Consider the following 22,316-nt stretch of genomic DNA (forward strand, 5'->3'; position numbering starts at 1 on the left):
AAGGCAAGTACTAAGTATCCACTCTTTACCCCTAACCCTTAAAGTACTAATAAGTACCCATCACAATAAGCTAGGCAAGTACTATGAGGGGGACGGCACCAAAGCAACCCTTATTCACTTATACCTAGAACCAAAGGAAAAAAAAAGGGAGATTAATCTTACAAAAGAAAAACAATCCTATAAAAGAACGGAAAAAGAAAAGTGAGATTCATCTTACAAAGAAAAATATCCTATAAAACCTTACATTATTCTAAGATCACATAAAAGATATATAATCGAAACACAACCCAACTAAGCACGTTTCAACCCATTAAAATTTTAATTGAGATCAAAGCATTTTTTTTTCCAATTCATGAAGCCCAATCATCTCTTAAATGAATAATTTTTAAATGATACATTTATACGATATGAGTTTCAAGGGTTTGCAAGGATATCCTACTTTATTTTTTAAGACAAACATGGAGGAATAGGTAATTGTGTCTTTTACACATATCAAGCTATATAAACAGGGAGGAATGGGTAATTGTGTCTTTCACACATATCAAGCCATATATAAAAGGAGACTCTAGCAAATTCATGCCACCAACAAATCTCATGCATCTTCTATAAACCTAAGTCTAATGTTTGTGCTTCAAAGATAAAAACAACTTAATGTATCCCTTAGAGAGATTAAATGAATCTCTATGCATCTTATAGCAACCTAGGTCTAATGTTTGTGATTCAAAAAAAATGATGATGCATCCCCTTAAAGATATTCAATAAATCTTGTGCATCTTATAGCAACTAGGTCTAATGTTTGTGCTTCAAAGAGAAAAACAATTATCATGTTAAAGATATGAAATGAATCTCTATGCTTTATCGTCAAGCATTGAAATTCTACCCTTAAAATGTCTATCAGGAGATTCAACCATATCATACACCTAAAGAACATTTATCAAAATCTACGATTGAAATGGATGATTCTAATTTCTCACATGATAGAATGTATGCTCCTTTCATAGTTTAACATTGTGTCTTAGATACCTCTTAAAGGTGTGCAATAGAAAGCTTCTTACCCCCCCCCCCCCCCAAAAAAAGATCTACAATTAAAGACTTCTTAATCAAAAAATTAGGTTTGCAATTAAAGGCGTCTTAGCCAAGTAGCATATTGTAAATGAGTTTTTTTCACCATACTATTATTGCAAATATAGGCATGAACGTTATATTTCTTCCAAAAGGAGATTGTTAGATCCTTGCACTTTACATCTATTTTGCTATAAAGTTCTAGATGTGGTTGGTTGCATGGTCATATAGGATAAATTCTCCAATCTTGCAATAATGAATGGATACATTGCAATTCCAAGTAAACACATCCACAAACTACCATGAATTCACATTAGAACTTTCACAAAGATCATCATTGGCTTTACCTTCTTTGATTCTTTAGTTTCTCTAAGGGTGATTTCCTCACCTGATATTGACATTATTAAAGCACCCCCATGTTAAGAGTAACACCATGCTTCTTCTTCATGAATGATTGTGACAAATTGTTTGATGTATGCTTTTAAATCTATAGATACTACGAACAATGTTGTTACCAAGTTTTTTCAATTTTTGTTGATGTCTTATTTTCTCTTTCCTTAATTTCTTACCCATTCACAAAGTGATAACAAAATTCAAGGGTTTTTCACACATCCTAATCCCATAACTCATTGAGTGAATATTTTCTATTATTAGTTTTCACCAACACTATTGAGTAAAAAGTGTGAGCCTAGATGTATCAGTGAGCATACCCTTGTTCTATTCCAACCTTTACACTATGGTTATGTACAAAACTCATAGCCTACTTTACAAGAACCTTTTTAAAAAGTAGAGGACGTTGTTATTGATTGATCAAGGGTTAAGATCGCCCCCTTGCTACCTTATATTAGCCTTAGCCCACTTTGATGTGAAGTTAGGGATGCTAAGCCAAGAAGGTGAAATGTTGACTTGATCAAGGGTGTGTTAATTGGGTTAACATCTAGCTTATATTAGCTCCTTGATGTGAATTTAAGAATGTTCAACCAAGAAACCCTGGCATTCACAGACTTGTTCTTGTCATGGTAATGCACGTGAGGAAGTTGCTTGTAGAGATATGGTGCATGTCCATCAGTGAGGCCATGGCTTGAACAAATTTCTTATGCCTTCCAACTATTCGCCCACACCCTAGGATCTGAAGCAAACAATGTAAATTGTGAAGATTGCAAGCTTAGAAGTAGAGGTTTCATGAACCTTTGAATCGAGATAAATGGGTATTTTTCTCATATGGCACAAAGCAGCTGGAAATTAAGGATTGGCACATCATAATGCATCAATGAAGCTCACAAATGCCTCTTTAATTGTTTCTAACAGGTAAGTGTGCATTGACTTGGGTGCCTAGTAAGTCCTCGAGAACTTTTCAAAATTACCCTCTTTGGTTGGGGAGAAATTGCCTTCTGAACTTGTGCAAGTTGTCCAACTGATTTTTCTTTCGTGCGCGCTGACATGGTGGTCATCTTTGACAGATGTGGATCATAAATTTGGCGCTGCTCTTCAATCATGGCGGGTGGAGACACTCACACACGCCTGCACATTTGCTGCATAATTGAAGTGTTTCATCAAGCCATTGGCGTAGGATTGTGTGCACGCTAGTGTGAGACATTATCATTCATTCCTGTTAAGTGGACATCTAATCATGTAAATATGACATCCAAAGTCTCAAAACGGGAGACGTCGATAAACATCAATACATATGAAAAAGGTAGAACCAGTGAACTCGACCCTATCCAAATCATAAATCCCTTCACAGAAGGAAATTCAATGGATTGGTCATCACAAGAAAACAGTTTACCATTGGCTCACAAACCACCAATTTATTAAATCCAAGTTACTACAAGAAGGTGTGTGCTAGATGCACAAGACCAACCAAGTCGTCAAGCTTACTAACTACCCTGTACTTTCTGCCTTCTAGTGCCACTCATATTCAACTAAGGATCTCTAGCATAGCTTCTCTACTATTCACAATTGAAGACCCAACCATAGCTATCATACTGACTTCTACTATCACTCATACTCAAAACTGGAATTTCAAGCACAGCTACCCTATCTGACAAAAAATCTAGGCGCCTCAACCCCTTTTAAGGTTTTAACCTTCTGGCATAGCAAGAAAAGCTCTCATCTGTGTTAAGCACTAAAGGCAAGATTCTTACTAAGCTGAGAAGCATGTGACGATCTTTTACTTTTCACTGCATTTTACCAATGCTGCTATTCAATATCTCAACATCATCCTGTCATCAACACGACGTTGTGATGCCTTGTGCCAGCCTCCTCCATAACATCATTTTGTAGAAGATTATATTAACAGCTAGTTTTAACATTCAAGACTCGATACTGGATTTTGATTTAGCAGTGCGCAAGTCACGGTTTAAAAAAATATTACTGCACCGAAATGGTAGAAAACGCAGCCAACTTCAAACCTTTAGCGCTCATTCTTTACAAGGACGCATACCATTACGTCTCCACTTCTGAGTTCTATGGATACCCAATATGAAAATATGTCGGCATAATAACACCTGCCAAGGCACATTACAAATAATTTGGCTAGAAGAAGGCTGCACGCTGTCTTGACACCTTGAGAGGCCACCAAAGACGGCATTCACATTGGCATTTCACATCACCTCTTGCTTGAATACATGACAGCAGGAAACCTGCATGAGATACAACTCAAAGGTGCTGATTACAAATAATTTGGCTAGAAGAAGGCTGCACACTGTCTTGACACCTTGAGAGGCCACCAAAGACGGCATTCACATTGCCATTTCACATAACCTCTTGCTTGAATACATGACAGCACAAAACCTACATGAGATACAACTCAAAGGTGCTGATTTTTTACATAAAGAGAAGGTATTCACACCAAGACATGCACTACCTTCCACGAAACTTAAAAGCAGGAAACATAGATGAGATACAACTCATAGGTGCTCAAAGGTGGCAGGTGCTGATCCTTTACATAAGGGAAGGTATTCACACCAAAACATTAACTGCCTTTCACAAAAATTACTTCACTTTGGTGTCCCTGGAATTCCATTCTCCTGACCAGAGTTTTTTGATTTTTTTGATGTAAATGAAGCGGACATACTTTTTGTAACTAGTTTCCCAGCTTTTCCAAGGCCACTGCCCACCGTGCCAACCCCACTACCAATCATACCCACTCCACCAACCACCAGCTTGCCCGCTCCTCCAACTGCTCCCCCAATAGCATCCATGGTTCCACCAATGAGACCTGCTTCTGCAGCCTTCTTCTTAGCCTCCAAGAAAGCCTGTTCAGCCTCCATAGCTTCCTTTTGCTCCTCCTTTGAAAAAACGTGATAATGGGTCTGCATATACAGCCATATCACTTACACCGTTCAACAACAAAGTACAAGAGCTAACTAGAAACCAGACCAGTTGCAACAATCAACAAAGAACATCCTTCTAGAAACCGGACCAGTCACACTACATTGACAGAAAACAATGCAGCAAAACATCCTTTTCCATGCGTCTTCATGAGTTCTGAATGATTTGTGAAACTCACTTTTACAATTATTGAGCCTCGATCCTGCTTGTCCTTCACGTTGTCCATATCAAGGGATGGTACAAGAGACAGGGACAGTTCCTTGGTTTCCTCGGCATTGAGCTTTGCCAAAGGATATATTGCAACACCAAGCAACTTGTCTGCCCCAATATCTTCATCAAGCACCTGGCAGATTATTCCCAAGTTATAGACAGTAATGAACTGGGATTAAAGAAGGTAATATATGCTCTTGTAGCATTGCAAATTAAAGCTTTAATAGAAAACCATGGAGTCCACTAGCATGCGCATGCCACCATAAAAGAGTCAATGCACACCTCGTATTAGTGATGAGGAAAAAGATTGTATTACCATCCTTTGGAGAGACCAAAATATGGTCAATGACACCTACACTGTTTTACAAAACTTTGTGGAGTCCAAACCACTCGTAGGATAAGGGAACCAAAACGTGAACCAAAAATTTTACACATCCACCCCTTCAATGTGATTTCAAATTCAAGATTACACCCTCCAAGGACCAGTATTAGCAAGCTTTTTCCTATCGTGTCACCTCCTATTGGTTGAATATGCATCCTTAACCTCAAATTTTTCACTGCGTCAGAGGCTTGCAATAAAATTAAAGATCATACTTATTTCCCTGTCATGTCGTAAACATGGCTGTGTGAAAAAAAAAAGAATCATGGAAAGCTTACACTCAATTTTCCTAGGTGTCACTAGTACCCTATGTGCATGCATGTGTGTGACTGATCAAATTTCATGGCTGAATTGAGCCATTATTTTGTATGCTTTCTCATGATCAAGCATCTAACAAAGTAGGGTCACATAGCTGCAACATGTCGGTTGCTAAGCATTGAGAAACCCCTCCACAATGAATGAATGAGAGAGAGAGAGAGAGAGAGAGAGAGAGAGGCAAAAGCATGTGTATAAAAGAGACCTGCAATACAAGTGACTGTGTTTCTTGATCCTCAACATCAAACTCAAACGTCTCATTCCACTCTGGATTCAAGTTACCGTCTATCGTCCTCGTCTTGACTTTGAAAAGAACACGAACATAAACTATTACATACGGATCTGACTTGCCAATCATCTCCATGTTCTTCAAGGATTTTGCTCTGATTACTGTTACTGTTAACCTTCCCTGAAGCTTTAGTTCCAAATCACTGTATACAAAGTAAAAAAGATAATAAAAGCATCATCTACTACTAGAAATGGCTAAAATCACAATTTAGGAGCTTGTTGAAGACTAGACACAGAGCAATTCAGTCTGTCTAGAACAAGCAATTGGTCTCTGTGAAGTTACTTAGACCAATGAGCCGTAGACTTGACAGAGGAAACATGCACCAGAGGTGAGGTACTTATTGAATAAATGTTGTTAGACGTGATAAGGACCACAGAAAAGCTAGAGCAGCATCAGACACCAGACTAAAAACAAAGACAATCAATACCTCAAATCCACAGGAGGTTGAGCAATGGGCACCACTATTCTATGTGGCCATTGCAGATTGTCAGACACTGCTGTTTCAACTATATCCTGCAAACATACAGCCAACAGATTGAAGAATGCACCAAAACATCCTGTAGTTGACAGGAAAACCTCAAGAAATCAAGTTGACTGCACCGACGGAGATAACAAGAAAGACGTAACTCTTAAGTTGCATAGAAGTTTCTCACAATGACGAGGCAGAGACAGTAGTGCATTGTAAAATTTTCAGTGATAACCAAGCACCAAGAATGCCAAGGTTTCAACAGATTAGAGGAGTGTACCTTGATCAAGTCTGAAATGCCAGGAACACTAGATAAACTTCCACCAACGAGTTTCAGCGTGTATTTTATCTCTGGCTTTGGCTGCAGTTAGCAAATGCGACTAATCATTTAGTTGTATGAAATCCCATCCAGATATTAGATAGCATGTGATGAAAAGTATGAATAAAGAAAGTGGACAATTCTCCATCCAAAAACAAATACACCATTAAACAGCAATGACAGAGAACTTAACCGCCCACAAAAGAAACACTTGGCTGAATTTCACCCCATAACCCCCTGCTTACCTTGGCCAAGAGTGCCACAACTACACCTGAGATACACGGTATATCTTCAGCTAGCTTGAAGATGACCCGGACAGTGGCAAAGATCCGTAAATTTTTCAGCTACAAAATTAAGAGGGAAAACCTTGTTAGGATACGTATAGAAAGCAGAACTCAAATGATTGTTTAAGAATACTCCTGAGTGCTTACTAGCACCTTGACCATTAGGGTTTCAAATTTCACATGACACAACAATCTGGGACAATGAGACTACACAACCAAAGCCAAACATCAGCAATGCAGCTCCACAATACTGGGGACAATCCTTTTAGCCTCATGCCACATTGAGCAGCTAGGGGCTCACTAGACCCAAAGAAAGGATTCCTGTCAAGCAGAAGTTTGTTCAAACTAAGGTATGCAACCTTTGATCTTGAAGGGATTTATCTCTAATCATTAGTGCTTCTGTCTCATTAGCCACATGGCAGCTAGTGAGCAAGGGGAGATTGAGGAAAGCATGCGATAGAAGCATAGTTGCTTTCATACTCATTTTGAACCCCTTGATCACCATTCATATACGAGACCAGGTGCAAGTTCTGTGTGTTTCCATGTCCTTGAAGCTTGTCCTGTGAGAAGTAGTTAGGGAAGAGCATGGACAATGCTAGAATGGCATGGATGCTGACCAGTGGGCAGCCATTGTTGGCAGGTTTCAGCCATCCAATGGCACCCTCAAACAGTCCTTGGCAGGTGCCCAAGTTTCTAAAAGAAGCAGTTGTTAGTAGTGACCCCTAGCTGCTTGAGCCTACTACGATTAATCTCCTTTGAGCGTTCACCTCCAACCTTACAATTCAGTGGCATGCCTTTCCATTTGGCCACCCATAAGTTGCCTATTATCCATGTCCTTGTAAGAATCCCATAAATACAAGTGATGTAATGTTGTGGGCTAGGCTACCTCAACGCGTCCATAACCAATGAAAAAGGTAAGCTCTGATATGTTTGATGTCACCATTTCTCAAATTTACAGGAATTTATTAGCATTTCTCAATATTTTGCTGATTTTATGGATTTTTGGACAAAGCTTTGAGAATGGGAGGTAACCCAGGTATGGGTTCCGAACACCCTGCATATCTTTGTGGGCACCCAAGTCACTATTCATGATGTAACATGCATAAATAACATGTTTTTAGCGTGTTTTCCACACCACTGGCCTTCCAGTCATTTCGATGATTTGTCGGGCACACGTCCCACGTAATCCAAAGCTTGAGTCTTGTTGGGTGGACAAGTTTACTACAGCGACCTCAGGACTGAATATCATAGATGAGGCCAATCCTTTTTGCTAGGCGCATCTGTCGGAAGAAAAGCAAATTATTGAAAACAATCACACTCTTGGAAGCTAGCCGAGTTCTTTCAGCCCTCTTGACCAAGGAGAGATTCATTTCTGATGTGGAAAACTCACAAGCAAGCCCCCCCTTACATGTGCTTTAATTTGACTTATAGCTTTCCCCTCTTTTAAAAAGGCCATCAAATATTTATAGCCAAAAAAAAAACATCTGCTTTCCACACAAAAAACGATGCTGCTTTTTCCTACTTAAAAAAACCAGCAATCGAGCATCTTTAGCAAAAAAGCGTTTGCTTCTTAAACGCCAAAAACACTCGAGCTTCTGGAAAAGAAAACACCATGCTTCTTGCGCATATCGGTGCATACAACCTGCACAAAACAACTAAGGTTTCCTCTGCCATGGATCTGCGCTCTAGTCGGCCTGTTCTAAACTATTAGAGTCAAGCCAAGAGCTTTGTCTATTTCGATTTTTTATGCCTATTTGTTACCTATTACTTGCCATTTTATTTTACCTCAACTTCTTCATTGAGTATCGAACTTCGATAGGTAATAATTTTGATCCATTTGGAGTGAGTCATAACCAGATTTCAAAAAAAAATTTAAAAAAAGTGACATAGAAAGAGAGAGGAAGGGGGCAGGGCAGGACAATTATACAAAAGGAGGTGCCCTGAACAAACCGAAATGGTACTTTCAATATCGAACTGTGCTAAATTTCCCGGCTTGAAGCTTAGACATGTTTGCATGTATTTGAAAGGGACTCATGCACATCAGTGCCAGGTGGTTGGCCCTAAAGCTTTCCGGCAACACCATTACCACATGGGCTAAGTTTAAAAGCAATTTTTATGCTCAGTTTTTTTGCTTAAAACATACGGTTAAAATTGGGATTGGGTCAAAAAGAGGGGGAATCAATCGCTTTACACATATCAGAGTTGTGAAAGGTACTGTTGGAGGTGATTCCCTTCATGAAGATTGATGAAGAGTAAAAGAAGAGAAAGTTCGAATTGGGTCTTAACCTATTATGCACATGGAGCTAATCCTCAAATTAGTGCACCTGATCCAGAAGGGTTAAGGGATGCTAGGATCAGGAGATAGCAAACAGATGCAGTTTCTATTCCCACCGTGGACATGGCAAATCATAGATAGTCTTGCGGCAGGGCCTGTGGGCAAGCACTAGTGATATGGGACACCAATGATGATTGGCATATATATGTGGAGTGGATTGCTCTGAATACCGAGACGGAGTGCATGTGGTAGAGTGGACATGACGCCTTGTTAGTAAGGGACTTATGTCTACGCCACGATTCATCTAGACTAACATCTCATTGGCAGGGGACCGTGTCTACGGCAACTATGGATGTTATCTTGGATTCACTCATGGAAGAATGTAGCCTAGCTGAGTTTTTCATTTACTCATGAAAGGGTGGTAGCCCTGGTGAGTGAAACATTGTGGGAGGGGAAACCCTAGCAACAAGCACTCATGGAAGGGTGGTAGCCTTGGTGAGTGAAATCTCGTGGAAGGAGAAACCCTAGCAAGCATGTTTGGCTTCATGGAAGGGTAGTTGCCCTAGTGAACCAGTTGTACTCTTGTACAGGGTAGAGGTACCTGTGAAGAGATGGACGTGTGCAACATGTTAGGCTTGGGCATGCGTATGGATCATACGGGTGGTTCCCTTATGGAATCCAATGGCATAGCAAGATCTCGTGGCTATGTATTCTGTCTATTTTCTTTTTGCAGGTACTCATAGCTACTTATGGATTTATGGATATTTGGGACACAATTGACTCTCGTGCCTGTGTCTAACTCTTCATGCGGCCGATGGAGCTGGCCAAAGCTTGTTTCTTCATACGGTTGGCTCTTGTGCCCATATCTGACTTCGGATTTTGGATATGGACTTATGTTATCTTCTTGAACACGATTGGCTTCAATACTTGGATTATGAATATATTGGAGTTTCGACTTGAGCCCAACTCTTCCTCTATAGTAAGGAATGGATATCCAATTGAGAGTGTAGCTGGTCATCGTTATAAAAGCGTGTCATTGCCGCCTACTACTGTTTAGAATGTCGCTGTCGACTACCTATACCACGTCATCATCTGTCAGTCGTACACTGTATGGATCAATACAGTAGTACGGAACTGTGCCGTACTATTGTTGCGCTCATGTTCCATTGTCTGCTCTCGTGTTGCTGTTCTGCACTGACGGACTGCCGTCATGCTATCGCATTGTTGATCTGCGTTGACGGTCTCTCGTCGTGCTGTTGCGTTGCTGATCTACGCTGATGGGCTGCCGCGTGTTGTCATGCTACCACGTGGACCTGATCTGGTCCATACACCTCTGTACGGCCTAAAACCACTGCCTAAATGATGTTCCGAAAGCTGTTTTGTGCACATCTTGGGGTACCACTCTAATCTGATGGTAGCCACTCTTAAGATCAATGCGACTAAAACAAGCAACTCCCTCAAGTTTATCAAGAATATCATCAATTCGAGGAATCGAAAACCTGTTCTTGATTGTAATCTTGTTAAGAGCCATGTAATCAACACACATTTTGTATGTCCCATCTTTTTTCTCCACAAGTAAAACTAGGAAACAATAAGGCGAAGAACTTGGCCTTATCAACCCCTTCTCAAGCAAATCATTCACTTGAGTCATGATTTCCTCCTGTTGGGCAACACTCACCCTATAAGGAGGTCGGTTAGAAGGAGAGCAACCAGGGACTATGTCAATACAATGATCCTCTAGCCTCTCTGAGGGTAACTGTCATGGTAGAAAGTGGGCAAAACAATCAGCATATTCACTTAAGAAATCAATCTTATCTTGATCTACGAGATTTACAACATCATGCTCAACATTATCACGTACAAAGACCAAGTAAGAACAAGCATATTTCTGTATTACCTTGGAAAACCCACATCAATACAAACTTCCCCGTCCCTATGAGTAAACTTAACTTTCTTTTCTTTGTGCAAAATCTTGGGATCCAAACGATAATGCCAAGGCATCCCAAGAATCACATCACATCCCGTAAGCGGTGCCACGAGGAAGTCTTCATGATCCAAATATCCATGTATCTGTATGCGAAGCTTCCCAATGATAGGAGTGACCTTGACTTCCTTGCCCTCAAAGGCAACATCTGCATGAAAGTCCATGCTCAATTCCTCAGGCTTTAACCCAAGAGCAGCAACCTTCTGTATGGATATAAAGTTATTTATTGAGGCATTATCAAAAAGGAATAAAGTTGTTTGGTTGCCCCAAGGTTTGCATAGAATTTTGCTCTTTGGTTCGTGTGCAGTGTTACCCTGGGACCTGGACATCGGGTATAACATTCACACTCGGTTTTGCATCTTGCACATTATTCTTTTTGAGATTCTGGGGGCATTGAGATTTCATGTGATCCTTCCTCCCACATGTGAAGCACTTCCCCCCTCTCATACAATAAAAAATATGATGTTTGGACAGCTTGGGATTATCCTTTTTACCTCTCGGCTTCTTTTCCGAGCCCCCTTTAGCATCCTTTGACTCATTAGGCATAAACTTAGGTGGCTGTCCACCCTTTTTCTGCTCATTTCCAGCTCTAAATTTTTCCTTGTATGAGCTGAATTCTTGTCTTTTTAACGCTCCCTTACCATGCAACTCCTCAAAAATAGTAGCTGAGTATATGAGCTCCTATAGAGTGTTGTGGGAATACACTGCAAGGCTCTTTTGAATGATTCTTTGCAGCCCTGACTCAAACTTTCTTTTCTTCTCGTCCTCACTAATCGTCATGAATGGTGTGACTTTAAGAAGAATCCGCCAAAAGAAACGTAAGAGGAAACGGATTCGCCTTCATCCTTCCTTTCGTACATCCTTCTCCAAGTGAGGAGGAAGGAACCAATCATAGAATTGCTCTTTAAAGGCACTCCATGTACGAGCAACCGTCCTGTCAAAAAGCTTTGCCATCCACCAATAACTTGCAGTCTCTTTAAGATGCATACCCACATGCTTGAGCATAGATTTCTTGGTAAATTTCTCAGTGCAAAAGGCTATTTCAAATTGCCTTATGAAAGCAAGTGCCTTGGTGGTATCCTGCTTTCCATTATAGCTCTCGAATTTGATATCCTTGTCTCTTGACTTGAACTCTTTGGCCTTCTTGCTGTGATGAGCATCTCGACGCTCTAAAACATCATCCTCCTCACCATGTCTATGATGGCGACGGTGCCCAGACCTAGGGCTGATTTCCCGTGCAACACCCTCCACTCTAGATGGAACTCTGGGAACAGGAACATATCTAGAAGGTGGAGATACCACCGACAATGCATGAAGATCTTCTGCATCTCTCAAATAGGCTGAAAACCCCTCATCATCCCCTCGAGCTACATGTCGATGTACATCATCTCCTCAGGATGCATGCCCCCTCATATATGTTGCATGGGATGCAAGCCCCCTCAAAACACTTGCTCGGGCTGCATGCCCACTTACATCACCTGCTCGGGCTCCATACCCTTTTACATTACTAGTGCGGGCTGCATGCCCTCTCACAACATCATCGGAATTCCCTTCACGAGATAGCCTGCGAGGCTACCATGTGAAGACCCACTTGCCCTCATCATCGGAAACATCATCGCCACGGCTTTTCAAATAAGCAACAGCCAACTCTCAAGGTTTGTCAATTCCCATCTTTTGGACAATTGCATCGAAAGTGACCACATTAGTCTTGACATGAGACTTTGATTCAATGACTCTCTATACATCAGGGTCTCTTTGCAAAGCACGGAGCTCTTCAAGCTCATTCATCAAGGCATCAATATCCTGCAAATCTTCAGCCCTAGAGCAGACAACGGTGGATCGTTGTCTACCAAAGCCCCAACATGATCCCTGTCTCTATCCTCTTCCCGCATGCGGCGAGTACGAGTGAGAGTCTTTCACAGAATGATCTAACTGGCTGGCCATAATGTATCTACCAAATAACCTGAAAGAAAAGAATTTCCGTGCCCCGGAACCGCTCGCTACCAACTTTCCAAGTATGATACTGAATAGACTGCAAGGGTACAACAGTGCCCCTACACAGACAGGAGGGCCACGAAGTCTTTCCACATGCTCACTGCCGCTTAAACCAAAAGTAACCTCTTTCGATACACGACAATAAGACGAGGGCTATCTCCGAATCCCATCCTTCTCACGGATAATGACTCCTTGCAGCCATATCCAGCATCATATTAGACACAAACTGTGTAGAAAGCCAAGCTCTGATACCAATGTAAAACAGAAGGGCTACTGTAACACGAAAAGCTTATCAATCACGAAAACTGAAAATACACATAAGCATGCCACATAAAAGAAGATGACAAATCTACCAATACACCACACTAGGGGCCAGAAGATGGGCTGACCCCGCCCCCCCCGCCCCCCTTTCCCCTTTATGGTTAGATTACCAAAAAGGAGTCTACTTCCAAATACAACTTCACGGGTGCCCAGGGATTCTCCACTAGCTAGCACCTATCTCTTCCAGTACAACTTGAAAAGGGTACAAATCAGCTCTAGTGCCCACCTTATGGCTGCCACATGTATTAAATAAGTCCTGTCCAACCTGTACAATTTATACTACTTGAAAAGGGTACAAATCAGGTCCGGTGCCCACCTTATGGCTGCCACATGTATTAAATAAGTCTTGTCCAATGTGTACAACTTATAAATTGTCCGGTCACTTATAAGTGTGTAAGCCCAGCGGGGCGTGCAGTGAAAAACTCAACCACGTGTCCAAGAGATAAAGATATAGAGAGAGAAGGAGGGGAGAGAAAAGGGAATGGGTTATCTTGCACAGTACACCACATTGAGGGGGGAACAGGCCCCGCCCCCTTTTAGGACTTTATTCAGGAACAATCCACGGGCACGCTGGCTAGGATCAATACAATCAATGAATACAAAACAAACAAATATGCCGATGTAGGATATCCAAGTCAATGTCAATGTCGACGCACACGATCTTTGATGTCGAGCACACCACGAGGACGACCCACAAGTATCTCTCACCGGTCTAGGACTAGATCCAATATCCAAATCCAATGGATCCCAAGTCCAATGAATCCAAATCCAAGTCCAAGTCCAAGTCCAAATTCCAGTCCAAAATCCAAGCTCCATGTCTGAGCTCTGTGTTCCATGTTCATGTCCAAGCTTCATGACCAAGCTCTATGTCCAAGTTCTTCATGTCTATGCTCAAGTTCAAGCTTCCATGTCTAAGCCTCATGTTCCATGTCCAAGCTCTATGCCCAAGTTCCGTGTCCAAGCTCTAAATCCACTCGCTCATCCCATGAATAATCTCCAGAATTCCTATAGCCTTGTCGATGATGAAAACCCTAGAGAAGCTCTTTCTGGCAAGAAAACTTCATGAATTCCTAAAGCCTTGTTGATGATGATAAACCCTAGAGAAGCTCTTTCTGGCAAGAAAACTGATATAAAACTTGTTTTAATGGTTTTCGGACAATAAAAACCTCCAAAAAGCAATTTTTAGGGTTTTTGAAATTTTCTGTCCATATAGTCGCATGGAAAGATGGTGACATGGCGCTGCTGAAATCAGCGGGTAGCGATGAAAAACTCCATGATTTGGTTCTATTAGTCATGTCCACACCCGGCTAGTTCAGGTGTGAACCCAGCTTACTCACGGGCACTTTTTCCCTGCGACTGGACACAGGTTTTTTTTTCCCGTGTGAACACACTTATGTGTGTTGGGCACTTAGCCCTAGGCTTTTTAGTACTCACTTATACTTTCATTTTATATCATTATTGAGTACATCTTTTCCAGCACTCTCACATTTCTCTGTGCTTGAGGTTGTGTGTGTCTATGCAAGCTAGCTGCCCTCCTACCCAACATTGGTATCAGAGCCTGGATAGGGTTAGGGTTTCCCCATTGCCCTTGAGCTTCAGCCTATTGCACACATCTTGCATTAGGGTTTTGCTGCATTAGGGTTAGGGTTTCCCCTACTATCCTCAGCTGCCCTGCCGCCGCCTCTGCAATCGCCTTCAGATCCGCCGCCGCCACTGTGCTCAGCTGCCTATCAGATCCTCATGCGCCGCCATCGACGTCGCTTAGATCTCAATCGCCGCCTTCAGATTTGCACAATCGCCACTGCCGTCACACAGATCTTCCTGTCGCCCCTGTATCGTACGCCGCCCGCGCCGCGCCGCGCCGCCCCGCCCCGCCCCGCATCTGGTGCCGCCTGTCATCTACCCAACACCGCCCGCCGCCGACTGTACCCATCGCCGCCATCGCCGTGCCTTGCTGCACCCCGTACACTGCGCCGCCCGTACGGTCGTCTGCCTGCCGCCGCCTTTACGGTGCTAATGCAACCCAGATCTGCGCTTAGTACCCAACATTGACGCCTTCACCTTCAGATCTACCCAACATTGCAAGGTTTGAGAGATTTGCAATTTTCTGACCTGAAATTGCACATTTCGCCTATTGAATTTTGGGGCTTTTCACCATTGAGCCTGCAATTGCAACATTGGCACACATTGGCATTGATTTCAGCAGATTTGGTGCATAATTGCACTAGAAATTTGGGGATTTTGTAAAAATTGGCACTATTTGCACGCATTTTGGGTATTACATGCACATTTACTCTCTGGTTAAGGCATTGGGACATTTCCCCCAATTTTTGGGCATTACAGCATTTGGTACAAGTAACAATCGCTTTAGCAGATTTACAGGTGCAGATTGGGTTCAGATTTGGTCTAATTGGCTGCCTAAAAATTAGGGCTTTTCTACATTGAGCATTTTTGCAACATTCAACCCATTTACCTTTGATTTTGACAGGATTTGAGCACTTGCAGCTCTTACAGGTGTCAGCTAATTGTGTTTTTCACGGCACATGTATACATTTGTGGTTTGCTGCAGTATATGTATGCCATTGTGGACACTTTGACAGATTTGCATCATCGTGCAGTACACTTGCAGATTTGGGACATGCATATGTATTTCTTGTGGTGAAGGAGTTCCCTTTCAGTCCATTGATTATCCTGGTATTTATCTCCCGCATTCTTACGGTTTCGCTCGGCATTGCCTACTCGTGGTGACTTGTGATAGATTTGTTGTGTTATCATGGCCAACAGTAATAATGACCTCTTTAGAATGCTATCTCAAGAGGACAAGCTCAATGGACATTGGGGATAACTACCCTATGTGGGCTTATATGATGCGTCATGTATTGGTTGCCAAGAATGTATGGCTATATGTGGATGGCACTGAGGAGCGTCCTCTTGCACCTGCTCCAACGGAAGGTGAAGTGATTTCCGCTCACCCTCTTGCAGGTCCACCTCCTACTCAACAGCAGCGTACTTGGGATGCTAGGGATGCTGAGGCCCATGCATTGATTGCTCTCTCGTGCCGCAGGTATATCATTCCACATTCGTTCTTGCACCACTGCAAAGGGTGCTTGGGATACCTTGGCAGCGTTGTATTCAGGTCGCAATGAGGCTCGTGTAGCTTACCTTCGGGGTAGGCTTGAGACTGACCGCATGCTTGAAGGTGACTCGATCGATCGGTACCTTACGCATGTGAAAGACCTGCGAGAGCAGCTCATTAACATTGATGAGGTCTTGACAGATGGCTATCTTGTTCAGACAGTTTTGCATAATTTGCCTGACTCTTATCAGACATTTGGCACCACTTTGCGGTTGTTGGTTGACAATGCACCTAATGCGGTCACTTTTGACAACCTTGTGACTCTTGCTCAATGAAGAGCAATCTCGTTCCAACAGGAACAACATGATGTTTGCTGAGTCAGTAATGGCTGCTCCCTTTCGAGGGAATAGATTTGGACCTAAACCTAGCCCATCGGATTCTCCTAAGATAGAGAACAAGCCTGAAAAGAAAAAGCGTTGTAATTATTGTAGGAAAACAGGGCACACCATTGAGGAATGCAGGAAGCGTATTGAGAGTGAAAAAAAGAAGAAGCTAGCATCTTCTTCCACAAGTGCAAATCAAGTCAATTTGGCTACACACGTGTCAGCCTTGACCCTTACATCTTCATCACCTGCAGAGATGTCTTCTGATGCCGTTGCTTTTGATGACTATGCTCTATAGTCTGTACTCCTTGGTATGCATTGTCTGGCAGATGCATTTCGCGCGGGGGGGGGGGGGGGGGGATTTTACTTTTCCACATGCAGTTGGTGATGCCTCATGGTCACTTATGCTTGTTGACCCTTATGCTTGTCTATGCTAGACGCTTTCTCTTATGTGATGTCTACTAGAGATGCCTTTTATGCTATTTTCCCTTGCAGCGGGATTGTTTCTACAATGTTGACATTGTCACTTTCTCACATGTGATGTTTACTGGGAGTGCCTTCTACACACTTGGCCAGTGTTGGCTTGCTCTCATGGTTTTGACATGTCACATGTATATTATTCATTGTGGGATTATGCATCTTTACACTTGCCATACATTCCACTCATCATGGCATCGCTGAGAGTTTACCTATCCTCTCATAGCATTGGCTGATGCTCGCCTCAAGCCCCCACTTTTTCTCCCCATTTTCAGCTTTTCCATTGCTGAATTTTTACTTTTATCAGCCCTACCATTGCCCTCATTGGATTCTCCATTGATGAGTTTTCCTCTTACAGCTTACATTGCATGTCTCACATGCATGACTTCTGGATCCTGTTGCCTTTACACATGCGTATATCTGCTACCTCTCTTTATGCTTATCACTGGTGCAGTTACAAAGCATTGATGTGGATTACATGCAGTTCAGCTTGGCATTTGGATGCTTGCCTTCAGGGTGGTATTATGCAATGCCTCTTGATTTGATGCAGTTGATGTCCACATGATCTTTGCCATGCATTTCAAGTGATGCGTTTATGTACTACTGTGCTCTAGCATAAACACTATGACATGGGGGATTCTCCTTTTCCCCGTCATATAGTGCTTGCTTTTCTCACTGGCACTGCAGTTCACTCTTACTGTGGAGCATAGTGCAGGGAAGCATTCACAGCTTTATCACCCTGCTACTACCCGTTCACACCATTCACTTGAGTGGGGTTTGTTAGGTCCACTCTCGGCTAGTTCAGGTGTGAACCCAGCTTACTCACAGACACTTCTTCCCTGTGACTGCACACAGGTTTTTTCCCGTGTGAACACACTTACGTGTGTTGGGCACTTAGCCCTAGGCTTTTTAGTACTCACTTGTACTTTCATTTTATATCATTATTGAGTACATCTTTTCCAGCACTCACGTTTCACTGTGCTTGAGGTTTTGTGTGTGTGTGTGTGTGTGTGTGTGTGTGTGTGTGTGTGTGTGTGTGTGCAGGCTAGCTGCCCTCCTACCCAACAGGTTCAAAGATGATAAAGAAGATAATCTCCACCCTTGAACGAAGATGGCGACACGATGAAGAGGTTCTTCTTCAACTTGATGCTCAAGAGTGGCTCATGCTTCTTTTATACTTGGAAAAGCCTTGCTTTTTGCCAAAGTAATGCTTTTGTCTTTTTATTAAATATTATTAATAATAGCCAAAGTTCTTGATTTGTGCTTTTACAACTTCAGGGCCTTGCTTTTTGGCCCTAGAGCTGCTTTTTGAGAAAGCGGCTTTTAGCTTTAGTCTCCTCTTTCCAATGGTGCCCTTGGCTCGTGGTCAATCCTATTTGACTTTTTGCTTTTTCTTGCTTTTTGACCAAGAATGGTGCTTTTTCTTAATCAATCCTTATGGACCCTCCCCATGTCTTCTTCCACCTCTGTGGTGTCCAAGCATGGATTTCATTATGTGAAATAGAGCTAGGAAAGCCAAATAGTTACATTCCCTCCCTCTTACATCGCAGTTGTCCTCAACTACGGACTACAAGTGTTCCAAGCACGTCCATATGTTCCATGTGTATTCGTGTGTTCCAAGTACATAAAGTACTTTCATATGTTTGAAGATACATCGAGTACATCCATATGTTGCAAGGTACTAGCCCCATCTGGTGAGCTTGTGCATCTGGTCTTTCCTCATATCCGTGGTGTCATCTGCTCATCTGGCAACATCTCAATGTCTTTTCTTTGACCGATGTCCTTATTCTTGATGGTACATCTTCATGGCCTGTCACATGTGTTAGATAAAATAAATGCATACTACAACTAGACACAAGCTAGTCAACAAACAAGTATGCATCATTCGTGTCTACTGGGTATTCCAGGTACTGGCCACGTAGTATGGAGCCCAGTGGACTATCACATGCCATAAATCGAAGCATGTCCATATATCAAAAACAGCATACAAAGTCAAAGAAATTCAAGACATACATCAGTTATGCAATGCACAAGTAATGATCCTCCTCTTCATGGATTGTCCTGTCTGGTTTCATCGAAACTGTGTTGAGCCATCTGGTCACTAGGACCGCTTAAACTTTTCCTCAAGGCCATCTGGTCACTAGGACCGCCCGAGAGTTCATCAATAGTCATCTGGGCCATTTGGTCACATTGATCGCCTACTATGAAATCCAATACAGTCCTCTAGGCCATCTGGTCGCAATGACTGCCCGACTACGAAATCCAATATAGTCATCTGGGCCATCTGGTCGCAATGAACGCCCGACTGAGAAATCAAATACAGTCATCTGGGCCATCTGCTCACAAATGACCGCCCGATTGCAAAGTCCAATATATCTGGCATCGTTGCCATCCAATGGGCATCGTCCCATATACAAATCTCGTTCTCGCATCGTTGCCGTTCATATACAAATCTTGCTCCTTGGGCTTTCTCGCGTCGTGCCACCCAAAGTAGAGCATGTCCAAATAACCATTATAAGCAAAATAATGGTTGCCGTTCATATACAAATCTTGCTCCTTGGGCTTTCTCGCGTCGTGCCACCCAAAGTAGAGCATGTCCAAATAACCATTATAAGCAAAATAATTATCAATTCTAGTCCAATATATATACAGTGAAGAGGGCTAGAGGTATGATCCCTCCCTCTTGAATCTGTCTTGATCGCAAGACGTCCATATTTGTACTTCAAATATATCTCGACCAACCACTTCCTCAATGCTCATAAGCTCGAAGTATATCTGGATAGTCCTAGAAGTACTCCTCTGGCATCCATTTCACGTCCAACAGCGAATAACTCTTGAATTCCAAGAGAAACTTTCTGACCACTGTCTTTCTTCTTTTTCTCACAGAATGAAACACAATCTGTTCTAGCTCTTCCACCCCTGGTGGATTCTTCAAAACAAGTTCCTCTGGGGATAACATGTACATGGATAAATAAACTGTCACGGAAAACATTATATATCTTCCAATGATCTGAAAGGTCCAACTGATGACATACATGGTTGATCTTCTTGGTATCCTGAAAGGGCCATATACCATCATTCCCTGACTTAGGCAATCCAAAGATTTTTAAAATCCATAGCAATATTCTCCCATAGATCATTCAATGGGTGCAATAATCCTGCTGGTGTTTGTCGATCAAACTTGACCTTCTGACAAAACAAATCTTTCTCGAATCATAAAGCTCAATGTCTTTCTCATACTAGGCCAATAAAAATAGCTCTCCAAAGCTTGAAGTGTAGTCAAGGTGTCTCTATGCCCCATGTATGGAGGAGCATGGCACTTTTCCATTACTTTGGCCTCAATTCCTTGTGTTGCACATGACCTGGGTTTGTATCATAAGAAAACCCTTCTGGATGACATAAAAAGTCACCAAATTTCTATTATGCAAGCTGTTCCAAAACATCTTTGAAATCCTTTTTGGTAGCATAAGGATCCTTCATCAAAGTGAAATCCATATGGTAACCCATAGAAACGTCATGGCTCAAGGCTCACTGAGATAATGCATCTGCTATCTTGTTGTCTTTGACGTTCATAGGCCACAACACGGTCTTTTTGGTTCAAGATTGCTCCAATGCAAGCTCATCATGTTAAACCACAAAAAAAGGTCTAGAATATCCAACACTAGTCCTTTGCTAGCATAAAGTCTCAATGCTTCAAAAGGATTCTGTTTCAGCTTTGGTCCACAAAGATCCCATCGCTTTATTTGTCGAAACATGCAAAGGGCTAAGCACCACTACAAACCATTTGTCGAACTTCCTGGCATGATATCAATCTAATGATCTTCCGATCTCTCTAACTTCTTTGTCTTCCTTTCCCTTACCTGTGCTAAGGAAACTGTATCTGAAAGAGTAGGCCTAGGAGTAGCTTCCTTGTCTTCTCCATGATAAATAGAGCGGGTAGCTCTAGATCCTCCTACAATGGTGACTCAAAAAAAGGCTTTAGCAGATTCAACTCCTTCGGCTCCAGTGGCTCAATCCTTGATGAAATCTACAAACATTTGAGCCCCTTCTTTGCTCTTGTTCTCTTTTGGTTCTCCAAGAAATAAATTCTTCATCTCTGAGAGGTCGTCTGAACTGTTGAAAGTCATGGTACTCTTTTGATGTCATGGCCGCGGTTCCCATCAAGAATTTCTGTAACAACCTCATGGTTATTCTCTTCTGCTCTCGACATGGCTCTGTCACCCCAAGAAAGTTTCTTCAAGAGAAATCCTACTCTGATACCACTGTAAGCCCAGTGAGGCGTGCAGTGACAGACTCAAGCCACGTGTTCAAGAGATAAAGATATAGAGAGAGGGGGGAAGAGAGAAAAGGGAATGGGGATCTTGCACAGTACACCACATTAAGCGGGGAACAGGCCCCGCCCCCTTTAAAGAATTTATTCAAGAACAATCCACGGGCACGTTGGCCAGGATCAATACAATCAGTGAATACAAAACAAGCAAATATGCCGATGTAGGATATCCAAGTTGATGTCAATGTCAACACACAAGATCTCTGATGTCGAGCACACCACAAGGATGACCCACAAGTATCTCTCACCGGGCTCGCAATGGATCCCAAGTCCAATGAATCCAAATCTAAGTCCCAAGTCCAAACCCAAATTCCAGTCCAAAATCCAAGCTCCATGTTTAAGCTCTGTGTTCCATGTTCATGTCCAAGCTTCATGCCCAAGCTCTATGTCCAAGTTCTTTATGTCTATGCTCAAGTTCAAGCTTCCATGTCTAAGCCTCATGTTCCATGTCCAAGCTCTATGCCCAAGTTCCATGTCCAATCCACTCGCTCATCCCATGAATAATCTCCACAATTCCTATAGCCTTGTCGATGATGAAAATCCTAGAGAAGCTCTTTCTAGCAAGAAAACTGATATAAAACGTGTTTTAATGGTTTTCGGGCAATAAAAATCTCCAAACAGTCGCTTTTAGGGTTTTTGAAATTTTCTGTCCGTATAGTCGCACGGAAACATGGTGATCTGGCACTGCAGTTGCTGGAGGCGCTCTGAAATCAGCGGGTAGCGATGAAAAACTCTATGATTTGATTCATAGATGATGATGAAGAACATAATCTCCACCCTTGAACGAAGATAGCAACGCTTCTCTCTCTCTCTCTCTC

General features: G+C 42.4%; 1 protein-coding gene across 4 annotated transcripts in view; it reads right to left on the reverse strand.

Moving 5' to 3' along the window:
- Positions 1-3,634: 3,634 nt before the first annotated feature.
- NTMC2T4 (Calcium-dependent lipid-binding (CaLB domain) family protein) overlaps positions 3,635-22,316 on the reverse strand; it is a 44,195-nt gene continuing 25,513 nt past the window's right edge. For all 4 annotated transcript variants that reach the window (XM_086820643.1, XM_086820644.1, XM_086820642.1 and 1 more), the window contains 6 exons: positions 6,619-6,717; positions 6,335-6,415; positions 6,016-6,101; positions 5,505-5,730; positions 4,574-4,738; positions 3,635-4,376 (listed from right to left, as the gene is read on the reverse strand). In XM_086820643.1, the coding sequence (XP_086676769.1) occupies positions 4,062-4,376; positions 4,574-4,738; positions 5,505-5,730; positions 6,016-6,101; positions 6,335-6,415; positions 6,619-6,717 (972 nt within the window). In that variant the 3' untranslated portion in view covers positions 3,635-4,061. The remainder of the gene's footprint in view (positions 4,377-4,573; positions 4,739-5,504; positions 5,731-6,015; positions 6,102-6,334; positions 6,416-6,618; positions 6,718-22,316) is intronic.

This window comes from Cibotium barometz, chromosome 26 (assembly GCF_041138505.1).
Source record: "Cibotium barometz isolate CiBa-2024 chromosome 26, ASM4113850v1, whole genome shotgun sequence".
NCBI classification, from domain to species: Eukaryota; Viridiplantae; Streptophyta; class Polypodiopsida; order Cyatheales; family Cibotiaceae; genus Cibotium; species Cibotium barometz.